This window comes from Schistocerca piceifrons, chromosome 7 (assembly GCF_021461385.2).
Source record: "Schistocerca piceifrons isolate TAMUIC-IGC-003096 chromosome 7, iqSchPice1.1, whole genome shotgun sequence".
Lineage (NCBI taxonomy): Eukaryota > Metazoa > Arthropoda > Insecta > Orthoptera > Acrididae > Schistocerca > Schistocerca piceifrons.
The window spans coordinates 106,219,791-106,239,060 of NC_060144.1; the positions used below are offsets into that span (position 1 = coordinate 106,219,791).

General features: G+C 44.0%; 1 protein-coding gene across 1 annotated transcript in view; it reads left to right on the top strand.

The window, feature by feature from the left end:
- Positions 1 to 19,270, top strand: part of LOC124805487 (juvenile hormone esterase-like) — a 147,774-nt gene that overhangs the window by 41,459 nt on the left and 87,045 nt on the right. Inside the window, exon 4 of the mRNA XM_047266051.1 lies at positions 16,499 to 16,655. Within this exon, the coding sequence (XP_047122007.1) occupies positions 16,499 to 16,655 (157 nt within the window). The remainder of the gene's footprint in view (positions 1 to 16,498; positions 16,656 to 19,270) is intronic.

Below are 19,270 nucleotides of genomic sequence, written 5' to 3' on the forward strand. Positions count from 1 at the left end.
ACCAGTAAAGATTTCCATTTGCTTGCAAATAGCTGCTACCACCCTTCGCAGGCAATGAGTGTTCTCATAACTCTGGTACACAGAGCACACGTCATTTCTGACGAGGTCTAGAGAACGAGCTTCTACATTTGAGAAGAGTTTTTGAAGCCAACGGATATTCTCCACAGTAGATATGTAAGAGACATGAATGAAACCAACAGTGGGCATAAGGAATGCTGGACAAGACACGGCAAGTTTTAAATCCATGACTTTTCTAACATACATGGGTAGCCCATCGACAAAAATAGGACTGATCCTCAGAAAATACAAAGTGAAAATGATTTTTCACCCTCCGCCAAAGACAGCAACACTCCTGGGTTCCGTTAAAGATGATTTGGTGCGTCGGAATCCAGGCGCTTACAAGATTCCTTTCGAGTATGGCCGTTCATACATCGGACAAACGACCCGTAAGTGCATGAAGCATGCTCGGAGCACCGCAGGTATACCTGGCTCTTACAACCTAATAAATCGGCGGTGATAGCACTGTATTAACATTGGGCATTGAATGGTGTACGATAACGTCAAAAGTTTAGCTTCGACTACATCTTTCTGCGACTCAACAGTGAAAGAAGCAATTGAAGTTCCGTTGGCAACGAATTTCATTAATAGATATAGTGGCTTCAGCATGGACAATTCATGGAATCCGGCACTTTCTGTAATAAACTCACAAAGCTGTCGCAACGGTGCAGCTCGCAGTGATACATTGATACCACTGTGCGCAGCCATAGATCTGATTTCATGCATGTGTTGTACCTCTTTGCCGCCGATCAACGTCCCTGGCACCTTGCATACCTGTGGCCGCATGCGTAGTAACGCGTTCCGCAGGTTTAAATACACGTTGCAAGTGCTGGAGTGTCAGTCACCTCGCCTCACTCTGAAGATGGCTGGACGGTGTACAGCCGAAATATCAGAAGATAAAGTGAAATTTATGCGGCTGCACGCCCGAAATTTTATGGAACAGAAAAATTGCCAGTAATTCGACGCGCATATCGCCGAAGTGGCGTCAAATCGAAAGACTTGCACCCGGCGAACGGTCTTCCCGACGGGAGGGCCTCGTCACACGACATTTAAATTTTACCAGTAATGCTATGGAACAATGAATCGGTCCGTTATAAAAGAGTCTTTCCTCAAAACTACTGAAAAAATTATCCGAAAGATAAGACATAGAAAGTGCTAGGCCCAGAATGTAACTGCCACAAAATTACTCATACATCTACACAATTTCTGGATACAACTTCTTCTGTTGACTCTCTCTGGACAGAAGTGGAAGACAGAGGCCAGTTTCATCAAGAAAAAGATTAAAGAATAGGTCGAATGTGAAGTGGTTCAGCACCTAGGGACAATACGTCGTGCAAACTGCCCGGAAATGTGTAACGGTTTGAATGAAGTAGTAAGAAGACAGTGGTACCAACCTAAGACTGTTGCCCATTTGTATGTAGTAATATGACCTATTTTGAAAATGGTATCGGTTTATAGCCTCTTCGTTAATACCCTTCATTTATATATGCCAACTTCTTTGTTTAACTTTTTTGTTCGTGTATTGTAAAATTATATAACTTGCTTTGTTTTACGCAAAACAATATCTTAATATATTATAATAAAATCTAGACCATAAGGCTGCTCTAATAATAAAGTGAAACACTGTACTATTTCCAGCTCCTACGGCTAACCTTCGAGTTTTGGAAGCAAGTTATGGCATGTTTGACGCTAACGCTCCCTTCGAAGAAAGGAAGAAATATAGACTATAGTCCTATGTTCCGTCGACGAAGTGGTCTTAAAGAAGGAGTACAAGCTCATATAAGACAAAAATATGGGAGAAAGTCTACTGTACCGTTTTTGAAGGAACAAGATCAACATAAGCCTTAATCAACTAACGGAAACCACAAAAAAACTGAACCCGGTTGTTTGTATAGGGCTTTGAACTCTTCTTCTACGGAATTTGATGACCTAATCACTGTTCCACCTGGCTTAATGTTGACTGAGAGATATGTGAGGGCACTGTAATATCTGAAGAAAGCGATTTACAGGATATGATAAGACAGCAGTCGTTCGATCAGTTACTATGATAGCTGATACCTCTGGGAACTCCACACTGTAATCTCACGACTGTTGACTCCTTTCTGAACGTCGAGTGGCAATCGAAAATTAGAAGACGTCATTCATGAGCAACTGTAGTCTGAGAGGATCGTTACTTCTTCCTCACAGCACGTCGTATCAGTTGGGAAAAGATAAGAAGGGTGAACAGTGTCATCCCAAATCGCCCTCAATCGGCCAGACGAAAATTACAGTTATGTATCTGGTTTGTATCCCATTAACAACGCAATAATGTGTAGAGTGAATGTCTTTGATGGTCATGGTTTACTGCTAACTCAGACAACCCAGACGGTTATATCTACATAGATCGAGAAACACTAACTTACCGTGTATTTGTGTGTTGTATATGTCCATTATCGTGAAGTCATGCGTATGGCGTAGGCAGGAATCAGCAGAGGTAGATGAAAGGCTCTCCGAGTCATTAGAAATGGTTCTTTAATGTGTGTGGGATTACAATGTAAAAAAGTCTCGATAATTAGTACTCAGTTAAGGTGGCAGACAATTATAAACCTGAAATCAGGTAATGTGATAGAGGCAAGAAGCAGCGATGCTAACAGCGTGTTTGCGAGATGTTCCCCGGCACAGAGAAAATGTTGCTAATAGAAGACACCTACCCGTCATCGAAATTAATCCGCATTGCGCCTGGTCACGAATCGAAAGCACCTCAAAACTGCTAACAGGGAAACAAAGTGGTCATGTATGTGACTGCACTATTAAGACCATTATGTAAGCATGTCTTGTAATGCACGAGGTGTGACAAAGGTAGAATGGTACAGTACGTACTGCAATACGAGAATAAGCATGTTACAGATAGGGAAAGAATATTGTATGATGTCTTGAGCATGGTACCTGTATCTCAGAAACTGACCACTTGATATGGAACTGTATTCATCAGGGAAACTGACGAAAGTGGGAGAGGGGATCTAGAGGACATTGTGTGGAGGACAGCAAAGGCAAAGGAGGCAGAAACCGACAACACAGAGTAGAAATGTAATTGAAGATGGGGGGGGGGGGGGGGGGGTTTGGAGGGAACGAGGAGGAATCACATACAGGTATTACGGTAGAATGGCAATAGGCGGAACCTCAGTAAGCCTAGAAAGTTTATGTCGGTGCCTTGATGATATCGAAGGAAAACAAATGCAGTGATGGCCTGAAAAACTGATAAGTAAATTGGACACCATAAAAACAAACAATTCCTTCATGACATTCATTCGAAAAAACAATTTCCATTTTCAATAGGCCTGTCAGAGATGGGAATAAACAAAAGCTGTTTGTCTTGTATGTCATTCCTTGTATCACTTAAGAATGTAAGACGCTATAAAATGCTAAATTTGGTGGGAAAATAAGTTTCGACGAGAGCAAATATCACATCATAGAATCAGTACATAGAGTACGTAGGAGATGAGGGAGCACGAGTGTCCCTGAGGGTTTTCACAGGATTACAAGACTCTCTCGTTGATACCGGCACGAGATGTTCAGATATGAAGTAGCTAGTACAAAAATATTAAGATGCAAGATTAATGTACTGGTGTAATATTAATTTAATAAAATCTGTGTCCCCAGCAGATTTTCCATATCCAATCATTTATTCAGATTAGTTGCTCGTAAAACTTAGCGTCAGAGAGAGAGAGAGAGAGGCATGCTAGACCATGACCGAATCCGTTGCTACAGAGAGCGTTAATGTGTTCCACCGCCAAGCTAGATGTGGTTTCTCGACAGTTTTCTTCTAGAATACCTTTCAGATGAGAGTATACCCAGAAATACAGTACACAAGATTGACAGAGACATGACGCAAGTAGCTTAAATGCCTTAGAAAGCCTAACAACTTTTATTGTAACTGACGTTTGAAGCACCTAAAACGGCACTCAGCCATAGATTTAAAATAAAGAATGAAGTGTCATCCTGCCCACGATTCTCTGACACAGCTACACCTGGTGTGGACTCTGATTAACAGATGTATTAGTATTTGTCTGACCATCATCTAGAACGTGTTATAAATTTTTCAGAAACCATTTGGTCCCAGAGAATTTTACTTAGCTATCCACAGCAACCCAAGCCGCCTAATTAAAACTCAGAAATATCTTACACTAACAGTCGATCAAAAATTAAGATGAAACTCTCGTCTGCCGATGCTAAAAAAGAAATAAAAACCCAAAACAGACTGGCACTACTAACCGACGAACATGGGTATTACATATAGAACCGTCAACCGTCACAACCTTACCTATGTTAATGTAGCATCAGCTTCCACTCCTCCCAAGACTTATTGGTTCAATCAGATCCTGGAGCGGCATGTACTCCGCCTCGTATCTTTTACAGCCCATAAAGTTCCCATACCTCCTGAAACAACAGAACACCTTCGCCTTTTCTATATCTCCATAAGTTTGAGTCCCAACATCCTGCCGTCCCTCACATCCATGAAAGCTCTGGTTCACTGCTGCACCTCTATCAACACATCCCACCTTTCCCTTCATCACCAAACACTCCATGACCCTTCCCAGCATAACTCAGTCGCCTTTCCTTCTCAGACGAAGAACTCATCCCTGAAACCTACCATTCCCTTCAACCACAACCTACCATACCCATCCCAAATGAAGTCTAGAGCAAACCCTATGCTTGTCTAGTTCACATCCCACACACATTGAAAACATCAGTTCCTTCACACACAGACACCCCACATCCTTTACCATATAACATCATCTCCAGTGCTTTCTACATCACAATCCCTAGCCACAGTTCAGAGGAACCTCATCATATCATCTTCATAATAAAAAGATTGTACATCACAACATCATCATCTTGTCATAAACACCCTTCCTTTAAACTCTTAAATTAGTGTACCGGGTGATCAAAAAGTCAGTATAAATTTGAAATCTGAATAAATCACGGAATAATGTAGATAGAGAGGTACAAATTGACACACATGCTTGGAATGACATGGGGCTTTATTAGAATCAAAAAAATACAAACGTTCAAAAAATGTCCGAGAGATGGCGCTTCATATGATCAGAATAGCTATAATTAGCATAACAAAGTAAGATAAAGCAAAGATGATGTTCTTTACAGGAAATGCTCAATATGTCCACCATCATTCCTCAACAATAGCTGTAGTCGAGGAATAATGTTGTGAACAGCACTGTAAAGCATGTCCGGAGTTATGGTGAGGCATTGGCGTCGGATGTTGTGTTTCAGCATCCCTAGAGATGTCGGTCGATCACGATGCACTTGCGACTTCAGGTAACCCCAAAGCCAATAATCGCACGGACTGAGGTCTGGGGACCTGGGAGGCCAAGCATGACGAAAGTGGCGGCTGAGCACACGATCATCACCAAACGACGCGCGCAAGAGATCTTTCACGAGTCTAGCAATATGGGGTGGGGGGCTATCCTGCATAAACATGGTACGTTCCAACAGGTGTTTATCATCCAGGCTGGGGATGATGCGATTCTGTAACATATCGGCGTACCTCTCACCCGTCACGGTAGCAGTTTTGCTGTCCAGCGCCATCTGTCGGACATTTTGTGAACTTTGTTTTTTTTTTTTTTTTTTTTTTTTGTTCTAATAAAACCCCATGTCATTCCAAGAATGTGTGTCAATTTTTACCTATCTACGTTATTCTGTGGTTTATTAAGTTTTCAAATTTATACTGACTTTTTGGTCACCCTGTATATTAATTCCGACACTGTCCATCTTAAATGCTAGAGGAGCGATTCTGGAGATAAGTGTTCTGGTTGTTTATCATATACAACAGACACATGTGAGGACTTAATCTACAGCTACACGTTTCCTTCGTCAAGCTCCTTCTTCTCGCTGCCTGTGTTCTACTCTTCACACACTCTCACTTAAAAAAGCACAAAACAGAAGTAAAATCAAAGCAATTAAAGATATTTGGACATCAGGTCCTCGAGTTACTTTAAAACAAAAGCCCAAAAGTAATAATCACACTTCGTTTTTGGATCTTTAGGTTAGGCATATAAAATCTTTAGAAAGCGAACAGCAACAGATCTGATTGTTAACGAGTCATGCCACCAGCATATTTATGAAGAAGTGGCCTTCAGAATTTTAGTAAACAGAGCCATTAGTGTACCAGTGAGCTCAGCAGATTAACTGAATTAAACGCTATTAAACATGCTGCAGTAACCAGTGGATATGATATAAGTATCGTGAACCGACTTATCTACAGGAGGAGAGGAACGAGCTAAGTATAAAATGATCGTTGCTGTACCATGTAATCGAAAAATATCAGAAAAATTTGTGAACATATTTAAAACATTCAATGTCCAGTAGGCATTCAGAGTGAAAAAAAGTTGTATGTAGTTTAAAGCATGAGATTGGGAGCAAGATAAGTAAATCAGAACAAATGGTTGTATATCAAATAGAGTGTACATCCTGTAACACGAAATATATAGGGTAGGCGGGAACATAATTTGCGATTAGGTATAGAGCGTACTACGACGCCTTCAGACTGGGCTGACAGCCTAACTTATACCCTACTAATAGGTTTTATGCAATCCGCATCATCTTCAAATACCACATGCAATGTTTTCATATTCTCTCACTCACTAGGTGCAAAATATTAGCACTACACAAAAAATGAACAGGACATTTATATAGTAAATTTAATACCGTTAAATTTTGTACTGGGATACATTTTCACAAAAGAATCAAAATATAATCAACCTAATAAAGATTTTGGACACAAAGTTCTTGTCTTATTTTAAAATAAAGAAGCCGTAGTTTTCGAATTATTCAAGAAATACGTGCAAAAGTGACCTTATAACGCGTTTTTCTTTAATAACTCGAAAACCGTGGCCTCGAGCGAAAACGTATCACAGTACAAAATCTAAAAACGTTAAATTTCCTACAGAAAAGTCCTGTTCATATTTTTTTCTGTATGGACAACAGTTTGTGCGTAATGAGCAAGACAGTATGAGATTTTTGCAATTGGTATTAGAAGGCGTTGTGGGCTGCATAAAACCCAGCGGAAGGGGCAGCTGAATCCCACCGTGTATTAGGATTTAGAGGTGATGCACTTAAAGAAAAAGAGGAAATAACTTCTTCTAATTGAAAAACTCAAAACTGCAATTCACCAGATAGATTTGATAATGTACAAACAGAAGAGAACAGTAACGCTCTGTTCCGCAGGTTTATTGATCTTTTTTGAGATCAGCGGTAATATGATAAGCCTATCAGCTTCGTTTTTTTAAATAAGAACCCCCATTTTTATTACATATTCGTGTAGTACGTAAATAATTATGAATGTTTTAGTTGGACCACTTTTTCCGCTTTGTGATAGATGGCGCTGTAATAGTCGCAAACCCGTAAGTACGTGGTATCACGTAACATTGCGGACGGTATTTGCTTCTTGATACATTACCCGTGTTAAAATGGACCGTTTAACAATTGCGAAAAAGGTCGATATCGTGTTAATGCATGGCTATTGTGCTAGGTATGCTGCTCGGTATCCTGGACGACATCATCCAAGTGTCCGGACCGTTCGCCGGATAGTTACGTTATTTAAGGATAAACAGGAAATGTTCAGCCACTTGTGAAACAGAACCACAGCCTGCAACAAATGATGATGCCCAAGTAGGTGTTCCAGCTGCTGTCGTGACTAATCCGCACATCAGTAGCAGACAAACTACGCGAGAATCGGGAGTCTCTAAAACGTCGGTGTTGAGAACGCTACATAAACATCGATTGCACCCGTACCATATTTCTATGCACCAGGAATTGCATGGCGATGAATTTGAACATCGTGTACAGTTCTGCCACTGGGCACAAGAGAAATTATGGGACGGTGACAGATTTTTTGCACGCGTTCTATTTAGCGACGAAGCGTCATTCACCAACAGCGGTAACGTAAACCGGCATAATATGCACTATTGGGCAACGGAAAATCCACGATGGCTGCGACAAGTGGAACATCAGCGACCTTGGCGGGTTAATGTATGGTGCTGCATTATGGGAGGAAGGATTATTGCCCCCATTTTCTCGATGGCAATATAAATGGTGCAATGTATGCTGATTTCCTACGTAATGTTCTACCGATGTTACTACAAGATGTTTCACTGCATGACAGAATGGCGATGTACTTCCAACATGATGGATGTCCGCCACATAGCTCGCGTGCGTTGAAGCGGTATTGAATAGCATATTTCATGACAGGTGGATTGGTCGTCGAAGCACAATACCATGGCCCGCACGTTCACCAAAAACCTGTTACCAACTGTTCGTCTAAAATTGTGAGCCATATGTTTGTGACTATTACAGCGCCATCTATCACAAAGAGGAAAAAGTGGTCCAACTAAAACATTCATACTTCTTTACGCATTGCAAGAATATGTAATAAAAAATCGGGGTTCCTATTTTGGAAAACGCAGTTGTTATCCGTTTGACCTATGGCAGCGCCATCCAGCGGGCCAACCATAGCGCCACCTGGTTTCTCCCTTCAAGCTAGACAAGTTTCGTTCTTTGTAGTTTTTTCGTTTGACGCTTATTTCGTGAGATATTTGGCCCAGTCACAATCAATGGACCACCCTGTATACGTCTGCCCCCGTCAGAGGTTCGAGACCTCCCTCGGGCATGGGTGTGTGTGTTGTCCTTAGCGTAAGTTAGTTTAAGTTAGAGTAAGCAGTACTTAAGCCTAGGGACTGATGACCTCAGCAGTTTGGTCCCATAGTCCTTACAACAAATTTCCAAATTTGAATATATACTATTGGTATGTTGTTTTCTTCAAGTCCCCTGAGATTTCTCTGGAATACAGTGGGATGATTGATGACTCAGTGGAGTTACTTGGCCAGTGCATGTATAGGAGCGAGTGTGACTTACAGCAGATGTAACTGGTGTTACAATTATATGAAAGGAGGACGTTGTTGGTTAACGGCCGGTAGAATAGAGAAGCGAAACAAAGGATCAGCTGTTGCCAATTTTAAAATAAGACAAGAAATTTATGTCCGAAATCTTTATTTGTTTTTGTTTTGATTATTTTGTGATTCTTAAGAGCTTTTGTCTGAAGGGTAGAATACAAATACCCAGATGACTTGGGCGCAACTGTGGATTACATTCCTCACATTTGTGGGTCGTAAGCTAAATAACGATAACTATTGTATGTAAAGCTTTAGATTGTGGATAATACCCCTTACATTTTTGTGCTGTAGGCTAAATAATGATGACGGTTGTATGCGAAATTTTAAAATTGTACAATAAAGGTCATAAGGCAGCAAATTAGGCGATGTCTGCCCACTTGTACGAGGGACACTCCAAAATAAATGCACACTATTTTTTTTAATCCATCTTTTATTCTACATGTTTGAAAGTTTTGCAGTGTGTAGATACATCCTTTAGGAATAATATTTTCATTTCTCCATATAATTTCCATCCCTCTCAACTGCCTTACGCCATCTTGGAACCAGCGCCTGTATACCCGCACGGTAAAATTCTGGACTAACCTGTTGGAGGCACTGTTCGGCAGCGTGCACAAGGGAGTCATCATCTTCAAACCTTTTTCCACGAAGTGAGTCTTTCAGTTTCCCAAAGAGATGATAGTCACATGGAGCAAGGTCAGGACTGTAAGGCGGGTGTTTCAGTGTTGTCCATCCGATTTTTGTGATCGCTTCCAAGGTTTTTTGACTGACATGTGATCGTGCATTGTCGTGCAACAGCAAAACATCCTGCTTTTGCCGATGTGGTCGAACACGACTCAGTCGAGCTTGAAGTTCCTTCAGTATCGTCACATATGCATCAGAATTTATGGTGGTTCCACTTGGCATGATGTCCTTCGGAATCGAAAAACCCCATAGCCATAACTTTTCCAGCAGAAGTGTGGTTTTGAATTTTTTTTTTCTTGGGTGAATTTGCGTGATGCCTCTCCATTGATTGCCTCTTCGTCTCTGGTGAAAAATGATGGAGTCATGTTTCATCACCTGTCACAATTTTTCCAAGGAATTCATCTCCACCATTCTCGTACTGTTCCAAAAGTTCGCTGCATACCGTTTTTCTTGTTTCTTTGTGAGCCACTGTCAACTTCCTGGGAAGCCACCCGGCACAAACCTTTTTTTAACGCCAACGCTTTCAGTATTCTGCAAACACTTCCTTCCCCTATCCCAACGTAGCGTGACAATTCGTTCACTGTGATGCGTCTGCCAGCAGTCACCAATTCGTTAACTCTCTGCACATTGTCTGGAGTGTGTGCAGTACGAGACCTGCCGCTGCGAGGACAATCCTCAATATTGCCGTGCCCACTTTCATCACGTAACCTGCTTACCCACCGACTAACTGTACTGCGATCGACAGCAGCATCTCCATACACCTTTTCAACCTTTTGTGGAGGTTTCCCACTGTCTCGTATTCACAGCACAGGAATTCTATGAAAGCACGTTGTTTCTGACGAACGTAAGTGTAGCAGCCATTTTGAAGACATGCTGTGACGGCGCCACTCTCGGGAACAGGTTGAACTAAGTTTGAAAACAAACGGGAAACTTTCACACATGCAGAATGAAAACTGTATTTTTACAAAAATAGTGTGCATTTCTTTTGGAGTGACCCTCGTAGTAAGGGAATATAAAAAACATTTAAATAATAATAATAGCAATAATAATAATTGTTGTGACGTAACAAGACTGTTACGCCACACGGTAGTAGCCAAAAGAAAGACAGGCACGCGTACACACACACGCCGACGGGCGTGAAGTCTGGAACATGAGAACTTATAAATGAATAAGAAGAAAAGTAGGTAGATGCTTTTTACTTATCTTTTATTTATCCTTGGAATACATCTGTCTTGAATACTCGTAAGCTATAGGCACTGATACAAATGGCTCCTTGCTAGTTCGTTGCCATTAACTTAGCTGATGGCTATTCTGTCTCTCGGCTAATGAGAGAGAAAGGCTTCGTACAACTTGGCGATAGCTAGGTTCGCGTACAACTGGGCGGTAGCTTGGTTCTCGTACAACTGGGGCGAGTCCACTCTCGTATCACGAGACCTGCCTAGGTGGTGGCGCTAGGTCTGCGATCACAGTGGCGACACGCGGGTCCGACATGTACTACAAGGACCGCGGCCGATTTAAACTACCACCTAGCAAGTGTGGTGTCTGGCGGTGACACCACATTCCTCCCCCGCAAATCGGCGAACGGTCGTGTAATAAGGCTTCCGCCCGCCGTGGGGAGGACCACATGTTGACGTATGCGATGAGGTGGGGAGCCTAACAACAGGCGAGGCTGTGCCACCCGCACCCGGCCATCCGGTCCGAGGGGAGCTAGGAAACGCCTGCAAAACTAGTCCAGGGTGCACGTCAACATGCGGTGTATGCGCCCGTGAGAAGACATGAGGGACCGAAGGGTCTATTTCCATGGCGTCGGGGTAGCCGACGCGCGATGACGTCATGTGGTCCGGAGCGGGCTGGAGTTCCATGGCGGAGGACAGCTGGTCACGGGAAGCGATCGGCGGCGCGTGACCCTGGGAGGCGCCTGGCGGCTGCAACGAAGCGTCGAATGCGGTCGGCGGCGGCGGCGGCTGCTGCTGCTGCTGCTGCTGCTGCTGCGGCGGCGGCGGCGGCGCGTCGCCATGGGGCAAAATGGAAGGCATCGTCGGTAACACCTGGGGATGAGGCGAGCCAGTAGATGGGTCCCCAGGGCGCTGACCGGACGGCACCGTCGCTGAAAGCAGACGGGGAGCGGCAGAACCCGAGCGACGACAGAGGCGCAGCTGATTGAGATGCCGACGCACCTCACCAGAGGCCCCCAAAACCAAATACATCGCGCGGCCGAGGCAGCGAAGAATGCGCCCTGCGAGCCAACGCCGTGAACCTCGATAGTTGCGATAAAATACAACGTCGCCTGGAGCAAAAGCAGGAGTCTGCCGCTGCGCAGGAACCTGATGCGGCGGATGCAGCAAAGACATCAAGGTGCGATGAGGACGACCGTGGAGCAACTCAGCCGGCGAGCGACCATCTCGGGGCTGAGAGCGATACGAAGACAAAAAGAGCAACAATGCGTCCTCCCGAGAATGCGACTCTTTCAGTTTCAACATCTGCGACTTGAAAGTCCGGACCAATCGTTCAGCGGCACCGTTGGACTGAGGCGAAAACGGCGCGGATGTCAGATGTTGAATACCATTGGCCTGGCAGAATGACTGAAATTCTGCGGACATGAATTGTGGGCCATTGTCGGAAACAATAGTCTGCGGAAGACCTTCAATGCAAAAGATAGCAGACAACGCTTGGATGGTGGCGGAGGACGTCGTGGAAGACATCCGGACAACAAAAGGAAAATTACTGAAGGCGTCGACCAGAACCAACCATCGAGCATTCCAGAATGGACCAGCAAAATCAATGTGCAAGCGTTGCCAAGGGGAAGTGGCTTTGGGCCATGCAAAGACTTTCCGCGGCGGTGCGGATTGTTGTTCGGCACACGCCGGGCACGAAGAACACATATTCGTAATCGCAGCATCGATTCCGAACCAAGTACAGTGCTGACGAGCAAGTTGTTTCGTTCGCACTATACCCCAATGTCCTTGGTGAAGAATCCGTAAAACAGAGGACTGTAACGAACGTGGGACCACGACTCTGGACTGATCATTATCAGAACGCAACAACAAAACACCACGTCGAACAAAAAGTCTCTCCTTGTGAGCAAAAAATCGGCGAACCAACGGATCCTCGATCCGAGACTTTGACAAAGGCCATTGCGTAGCAACAAAACGTAAAACAGTAGCAAGGACAGGGTCAGCAGCTGTGGCTGTAGCGACACGACGAAAATCAATCGGAAACGATTCGACCACTTCATCGGTTTCCGAATCAATGAACATGCAAGCAAGTTCGGAAGAATCGAATGCTTTATCCTCAGCAACAGGCAAACGGGACAACGCATCGGCGTTTCCGTGCTTAGCAGTGGACCGATACAAGATATCGTAGCGGTACTGCGAGAGGAAAATAGACCAGCGAATGAATTTCTGCGCTGTACGTGGAGGTACAGGCTTGGACGGATGAAAAAGCGATGTCAAAGGTTTGTGGTCTGTGATGATGGTAAAGTGACGACCATACAAGAAATCATGGAACTTAGTAACACCAAACACGAGAGCCAAAGCTTCTTTCTCTATCTGTGAATAATTTCTTTGCGCAGACGAGAGCAATTTGGACGCAAAGGCAATAGGGCGATCATGTGAGCCAACTTTGTGCGCAAGCACAGCACCGATCCCGAAATCTGATGCATCGACCATCAACAAAAGGGGTTTCTGGGGATCGAATGGCGTAAGGCAAGTATTAGAAAGCAACGCCGATTTCAACTGGCGAAAGGCGCGTTCACATTCCGTCGTCCAGACGAACGGAACACCTTTACGGCGTAAGCGATGAAGCGGAGCTGAAATGGAAGAGGCATTGCGCACATATTTATGGTAATAATTAATTTTACCCAACACACTCTGTAGCTGTTTCACATTTTGTGGGGAAGGCAATTCTTGTATGGCACGGAGGTGCTCTGGACTCGGATGTATGCCTTGGGCATTAATGACATGTCCCAGGTATGGTAAGTCACGAGCAAAAAACACACATTTGTCCTTCCTCAAGCGAAGACCATTTTGCCGCAAGACCTGAAATAATGTTCGTAAATTCGCAAGATGTTCTTCTTCTGTCTGTCCGGAGATCACTATATCGTCCAGATAGTTTGCTGCAGTAGGGACCGACGCACAAATAGTTTGTAAATATTGCTGAAACAAGGCAGGGGCGGATGCACACCCGAAAGGCAGTCTTTTGAAGCGGTACAATCCAAGATGCGTGTTAACCACCAATACGCGCTGGGATTCGTCGTCCACCGGTATTTGCAAGTACGCATCGGCTAGGTCCAACTTTGAAAAATATTTTCCCGGGCACAGTTTAGCAAAAAGATCTTCCGGGCGGGGCAAAGGAAAAGTAGCAGTCACTAGCTGTGGATTCACTGTGGCCTTGAAGTCCACGCAAAGTCTCAATTTTCCGGAAGGTTTTGGCAAAATTACTAAGGGAGAGGCCCAGAGAGCAGCTTGCACACGTTCAATTACACCCTGTGATTCGAGATCGTGTAACGTTCTTGCGACCTCATCACGCAATGCGTGGGGAACATTGCGCGCCCTGAAAAATTTCGGTTGCGCGTGTACCTTCAGTTCTAAATGTGCTTCATAGTTTTTAGCGCAACCTAAGCCCGGTGCAAAAATGTCTGCAAATTCGTCACACAGCCGAGAAACACTGTCTGTAGGCACAGTCTGATTCACGGATAGGACCTGATTTACAATAGACATGTTAAACAACTTAAATAAATCTAGACCAAATAAGTTCACTGCAGAAGAAGAACGAAGAACGTAAAATGACACAAGTTTTGTTTGTCCCTTGTATGTGGCAAGAAGGCTGCACTGTCCTAACACAGGAATTTTCTGTCCGGAATATGTAGTTAGCTTAACATTTGCGGCACGCAACGGAGGTGCGCCCAGTTGTTTGTATGTGTCGTGATTGAGCAATGAAACTGCAGCTCCGGTATCGAGCTGGAATGGTATCACTTTGCCTTCAAAGTCTAAGTCCACAAAAAGTTTATTGTCCTGCTGACGACAAGAGCGACTGTTTTGTGCAATTGGAACAGACACTGGTACAGAATCACTTGCTAATTGACGTGATTTCCGGCGACGTCGACGCACAGTTTTTGTGGGACGATCATAGTCACTGTTAGAGAAAGTGTCACTGGACGAAGTGGAATTAACGACATGAATGTCCATAGGCGAAGGTCCACGAGCCTGAGTGTCCTTGGTTCGATTCCGGCGCGAAGCAAAGGGCCTGGAATGATTGTGATTGTCTGATCTGAGCTTTTTCTGGCAAACACTTTGAACATGTCCTTTCTTATTGCAGAAAAAGCAAATAGCTTGGCGTGACGGGCAATGTTCACGCGAATGTCTAGTAGCACACCGCGGGCATGATTTCACTGCATTTGCGGGCTGGCGCGGCACACCTGGCTTAGCACGCGGCGGTCGCTGTGTGTCCGTGCGCGAGGCCCGGTTACCGGGTCGCACAGCGCGTCCAGCGGGCCGGTTAATGTTACACACGGCTGGCGAAGTTGCAAAAGATTCCTGAGCACAGTCCAGTGTGTCCTGTCTATCCAATATGTCTATCACTTGTTGAAGGGAGGGATTAACTAGTTTCAAAATTTGCTCCCGTATGCGAACATCAGAAACGTTCTGTGCAATTGCATCACGCACCATTGTATCTGAATAAGAAAGACCACAGTCACATTCAAAGGCACAGTCCCTAGTAAGTCCTTGCAATGTTGCTACCCACTCCCTATTAGTTTGACCGGCCGTACGTTTTGTACGAAAGAACGTATACCGTTTTGCAACCACATTAACTGTTTCTTTGAAATAGACATCTAATGCAGACAAAATTTCCTCGTAGGACAGAGTTGCTACGTCGCGTCGGGGAAACAATTTCACTATCACACGGTATGTGGACACACCGACACAAGAAAGCAAAAACGGCTGCCGCTCATTACCTTGAATTCTGTAGGCAGCCATGTGGAATGCGAACTGACGAGACCACTCTTGCCAGGTCTCATCGGCTGCCACGTATGGTCGAAAGGGAGGTGCAACAGCTGGTTGTGGCGGCGGTAGCGGTGAAGCGGCTGCGGCCGCATCGGTGTGCAGCGCACGTTGACCCTGGACGAGCTGTCCAAGGGCATCCAGTAACGCCTGCGTCTGCTGATTCTGCAAGCGATAAAATTCGGACAGTACATCTGGAGAATGTGGCGAAGCCATGACACAATGAAATGTAAGCAATCAGAAATAAGTTTTTACTCGTCGCCAATCTGTTGTGACGTAACAAGACTGTTACGCCACACGGTAGTAGCCAAAAGAAAGACAGGCACGCGTACACACACACGCCGACGGGCGTGAAGTCTGGAACATGAGAACTTATAAATGAATAAGAAGAAAAGTAGGTAGATGCTTTTTACTTATCTTTTATTTATCCTTGGAATACATCTGTCTTGAATACTCGTAAGCTATAGGCACTGATACAAATGGCTCCTTGCTAGTTCGTTGCCATTAACTTAGCTGATGGCTATTCTGTCTCTCGGCTAATGAGAGAGAAAGGCTTCGTACAACTTGGCGATAGCTAGGTTCGCGTACAACTGGGCGGTAGCTTGGTTCTCGTACAACTGGGGCGAGTCCACTCTCGTATCACGAGACCTGCCTAGGTGGTGGCGCTAGGTCTGCGATCACAGTGGCGACACGCGGGTCCGACATGTACTACAAGGACCGCGGCCGATTTAAACTACCACCTAGCAAGTGTGGTGTCTGGCGGTGACACCACAATAATAATGAAAAATATATGTCTGTCACATTGTAATACCACAGCTCGACGGATCGGAGGGAGGTGCAGCAGTAATGGTGTATCTCCATGGGGGTGCACTCACCAGCGGTTCTGGAGATTCGACTGTCTACGGTCCTGATTTCTTCCTCGAAGTGGACGGTATCGTATTCGTCACCCTCAACTACAGACTCGGCGCAATAGGTAAGTACTTATGAAACATTTCTTACGTCATGCAGTTTAACTTAGTTTCAATATTCAACGATCATTGCGCGTTGGGTGTGTTTCCTTCAAAATTTCGCAAGCAAGAATCCCCATGTCTTCGAATATTTTCACTTTATTCCAAATATGGAGAATATTGATATTCACATCCATACTTCAAAATACTGATTTTCACTAGCTGCGACATAGTCGTTTAATATAAACAGTGATCCAGGTACTGTTAAATGTTTTTTTATTCCAGCCTTTGATCACAATATTAAGTCCTTCGACAATTACCGGTTTTAGGCAGTAATGCCCATCTTCATTACTACATGTTGTACAACAGATCTGAAGATGGTCATTACTGACTGAAACCGGTCATCGTCATCGTCGAAGGACTTCATATAGTGATCAAAGACTGGAATAAAAAATATTTGTACTGATTTTCTTTAGTTGGATAGGGCTCAAATTATGCCTTATTAATATTTCTTGTTGTCACTGTATGTTTTATATACCTGATGTTCAGTTGCTTGAGCAAGGGGTATATCTACAATCTACATCCACATCTTTCCTTCACAAGCCAATTTACTATCTTTTCCGCCTTTCATGTCCCATTCACGGACGATGTATGGAAAAATGACTCTCAGTAAAACTCCGAATAACATCTAATTTCTCTAATTTTCTTGTCAGTATCCCATCGCAAGACGTATGTGGGAAATGTAATGTGTTGAGCGATCCATCTTGCGACGTACGCACTCGGAACTTCAACAGTAAACCTCTCTGCGATGCACAGCATACCTCTTGCAACGTATGCCATTGGAGTTTGTTGAGCATCCCATACCGCTCTCCAACCGACTAAATGATCCCGTATCAAAACACGCCGCTCTTCGTTGGAACTTCTCGTCTATTGAAACTACTCGGTAAGACAACCAGACTGATTAACAGAACAGAAGAATTCCAATGAACGTTTTATCAACCACTTCTTCCACGGGTGAATTACATTCGCTTAAGATCCTCCCAATGAATCTCAATCTGGTATCTGATTCTCCTTCTGTCTATTTGGCCACTCCACATGTTCTGGATGGTTACTTTTGCGACGTAGTAAATTTCGCGCCAGTAGCGTAACCGAACAGTAGTGGATCTCTGCACCTATTTATGAACAATACCTTGCATGTTTTTCCGTTCAGGCTCCACTGGCGATCCCTGCGCTTAACTTCGATCCTCGCTACGGACTTCTGGCGTTACAACCTTCCTATAAACAACGGCATCGTTCGCGAGTATCCTCATAAAGCTTCGAATGTTATCCACTAGATCATTAACATTAACTTCTGTAAGCAGTCCTATAACTCTCCCTCGTGATACTACCTTTGAGGTATCTGTTGAACCGTTTAGCATACTCGTAACGTGGTACAGATCCGATACCTGGTGATCTACTGGAACTGGAAGCTCCGTATAAGATCATGCGAATTTAAGAGAAACAGTTTCATGCAATGAATAACGTCTTCTTAAATCAAAATTGGTAAGAATTGATCTGTATTAACGATGTATGAGACAATCTGAGTAGCCATCTTAGATTGTGTGCAGATGATCCTGTCATTTACCGTCTTGTAAAGTCATCAGATCATCAAAACTACTTGCAAAATGATTTAGATAAGATATCTGTATGGTGCGAAAAGTGGCAATTGACCCTGAATAAGGAAAAGTGTGAAGTTATTCACATGCGCACTAAAAGAAATCAGCTAAATTTCGATTACGCGATAAGTCACACAAATCTGAAGGCTGTAAATTCAACTAAATACTTAGGGATTACAATTACAAATAACCTAAATTGGAACGATCACATAGATAATATAGTGGGTGGAGCAAACCAAAGACTGCGGTTCATTGGCAGAACACTTAGAAGGTGCAACAGGTCTACTAAAGAGACTGCTTACACTATGCTTGTCCGCCCTATTCTGGAGTACTGCTGTGCTGTGTGGGATCCGCATCGGGTGGGATTGACGGATGACATCGCAAAAGTACAAAGAAAGGCAGCTCGTTTTGTGTTATCGCGAAATAGGGAGATAATGTCACAGACATGATACGTGAATTGGAATGGCAATCATTAAAACAAAAGCGTTTTTCGTTGCAACGGAATCTTCTCATGAAATTTCAATCACCAGTTTTCTCGTCCGATTGCGAACACATTCTATTGGAACCCACCTACACAGGGAGAAATGATCATCACGATAAAATAAGAGAAATCAGGGCTCGCACAGAAAAATTTAAGTGCTCGTTTTTCCCGCGTGCCGTGCAACGGTAGAGAGACAGCTTGAAGGTGGTTCTTTGAACCCTCTGCCAGGCACTTTTTGTGGATAGCAGAGTAATCACGTAGATGTAGCTGAGTTGTGCATGAAAGTACGGGTACCACACATCACATGGATATGCAGCGTGAACATTAATAAAACCTAAACACCCTGGAAAGGATTCCTGACTGTAAATGTAGGAAGAAATGTCTTATGGACATGTACCGGAAACGCATCATTGCCACCGTTGATGGCACTGACGAATGACAGTTCCTCTGACCGAATGCCGTGTGTTCCTCGCGTGTTGGAGGTGATAGGGATAGTAGCGATTGT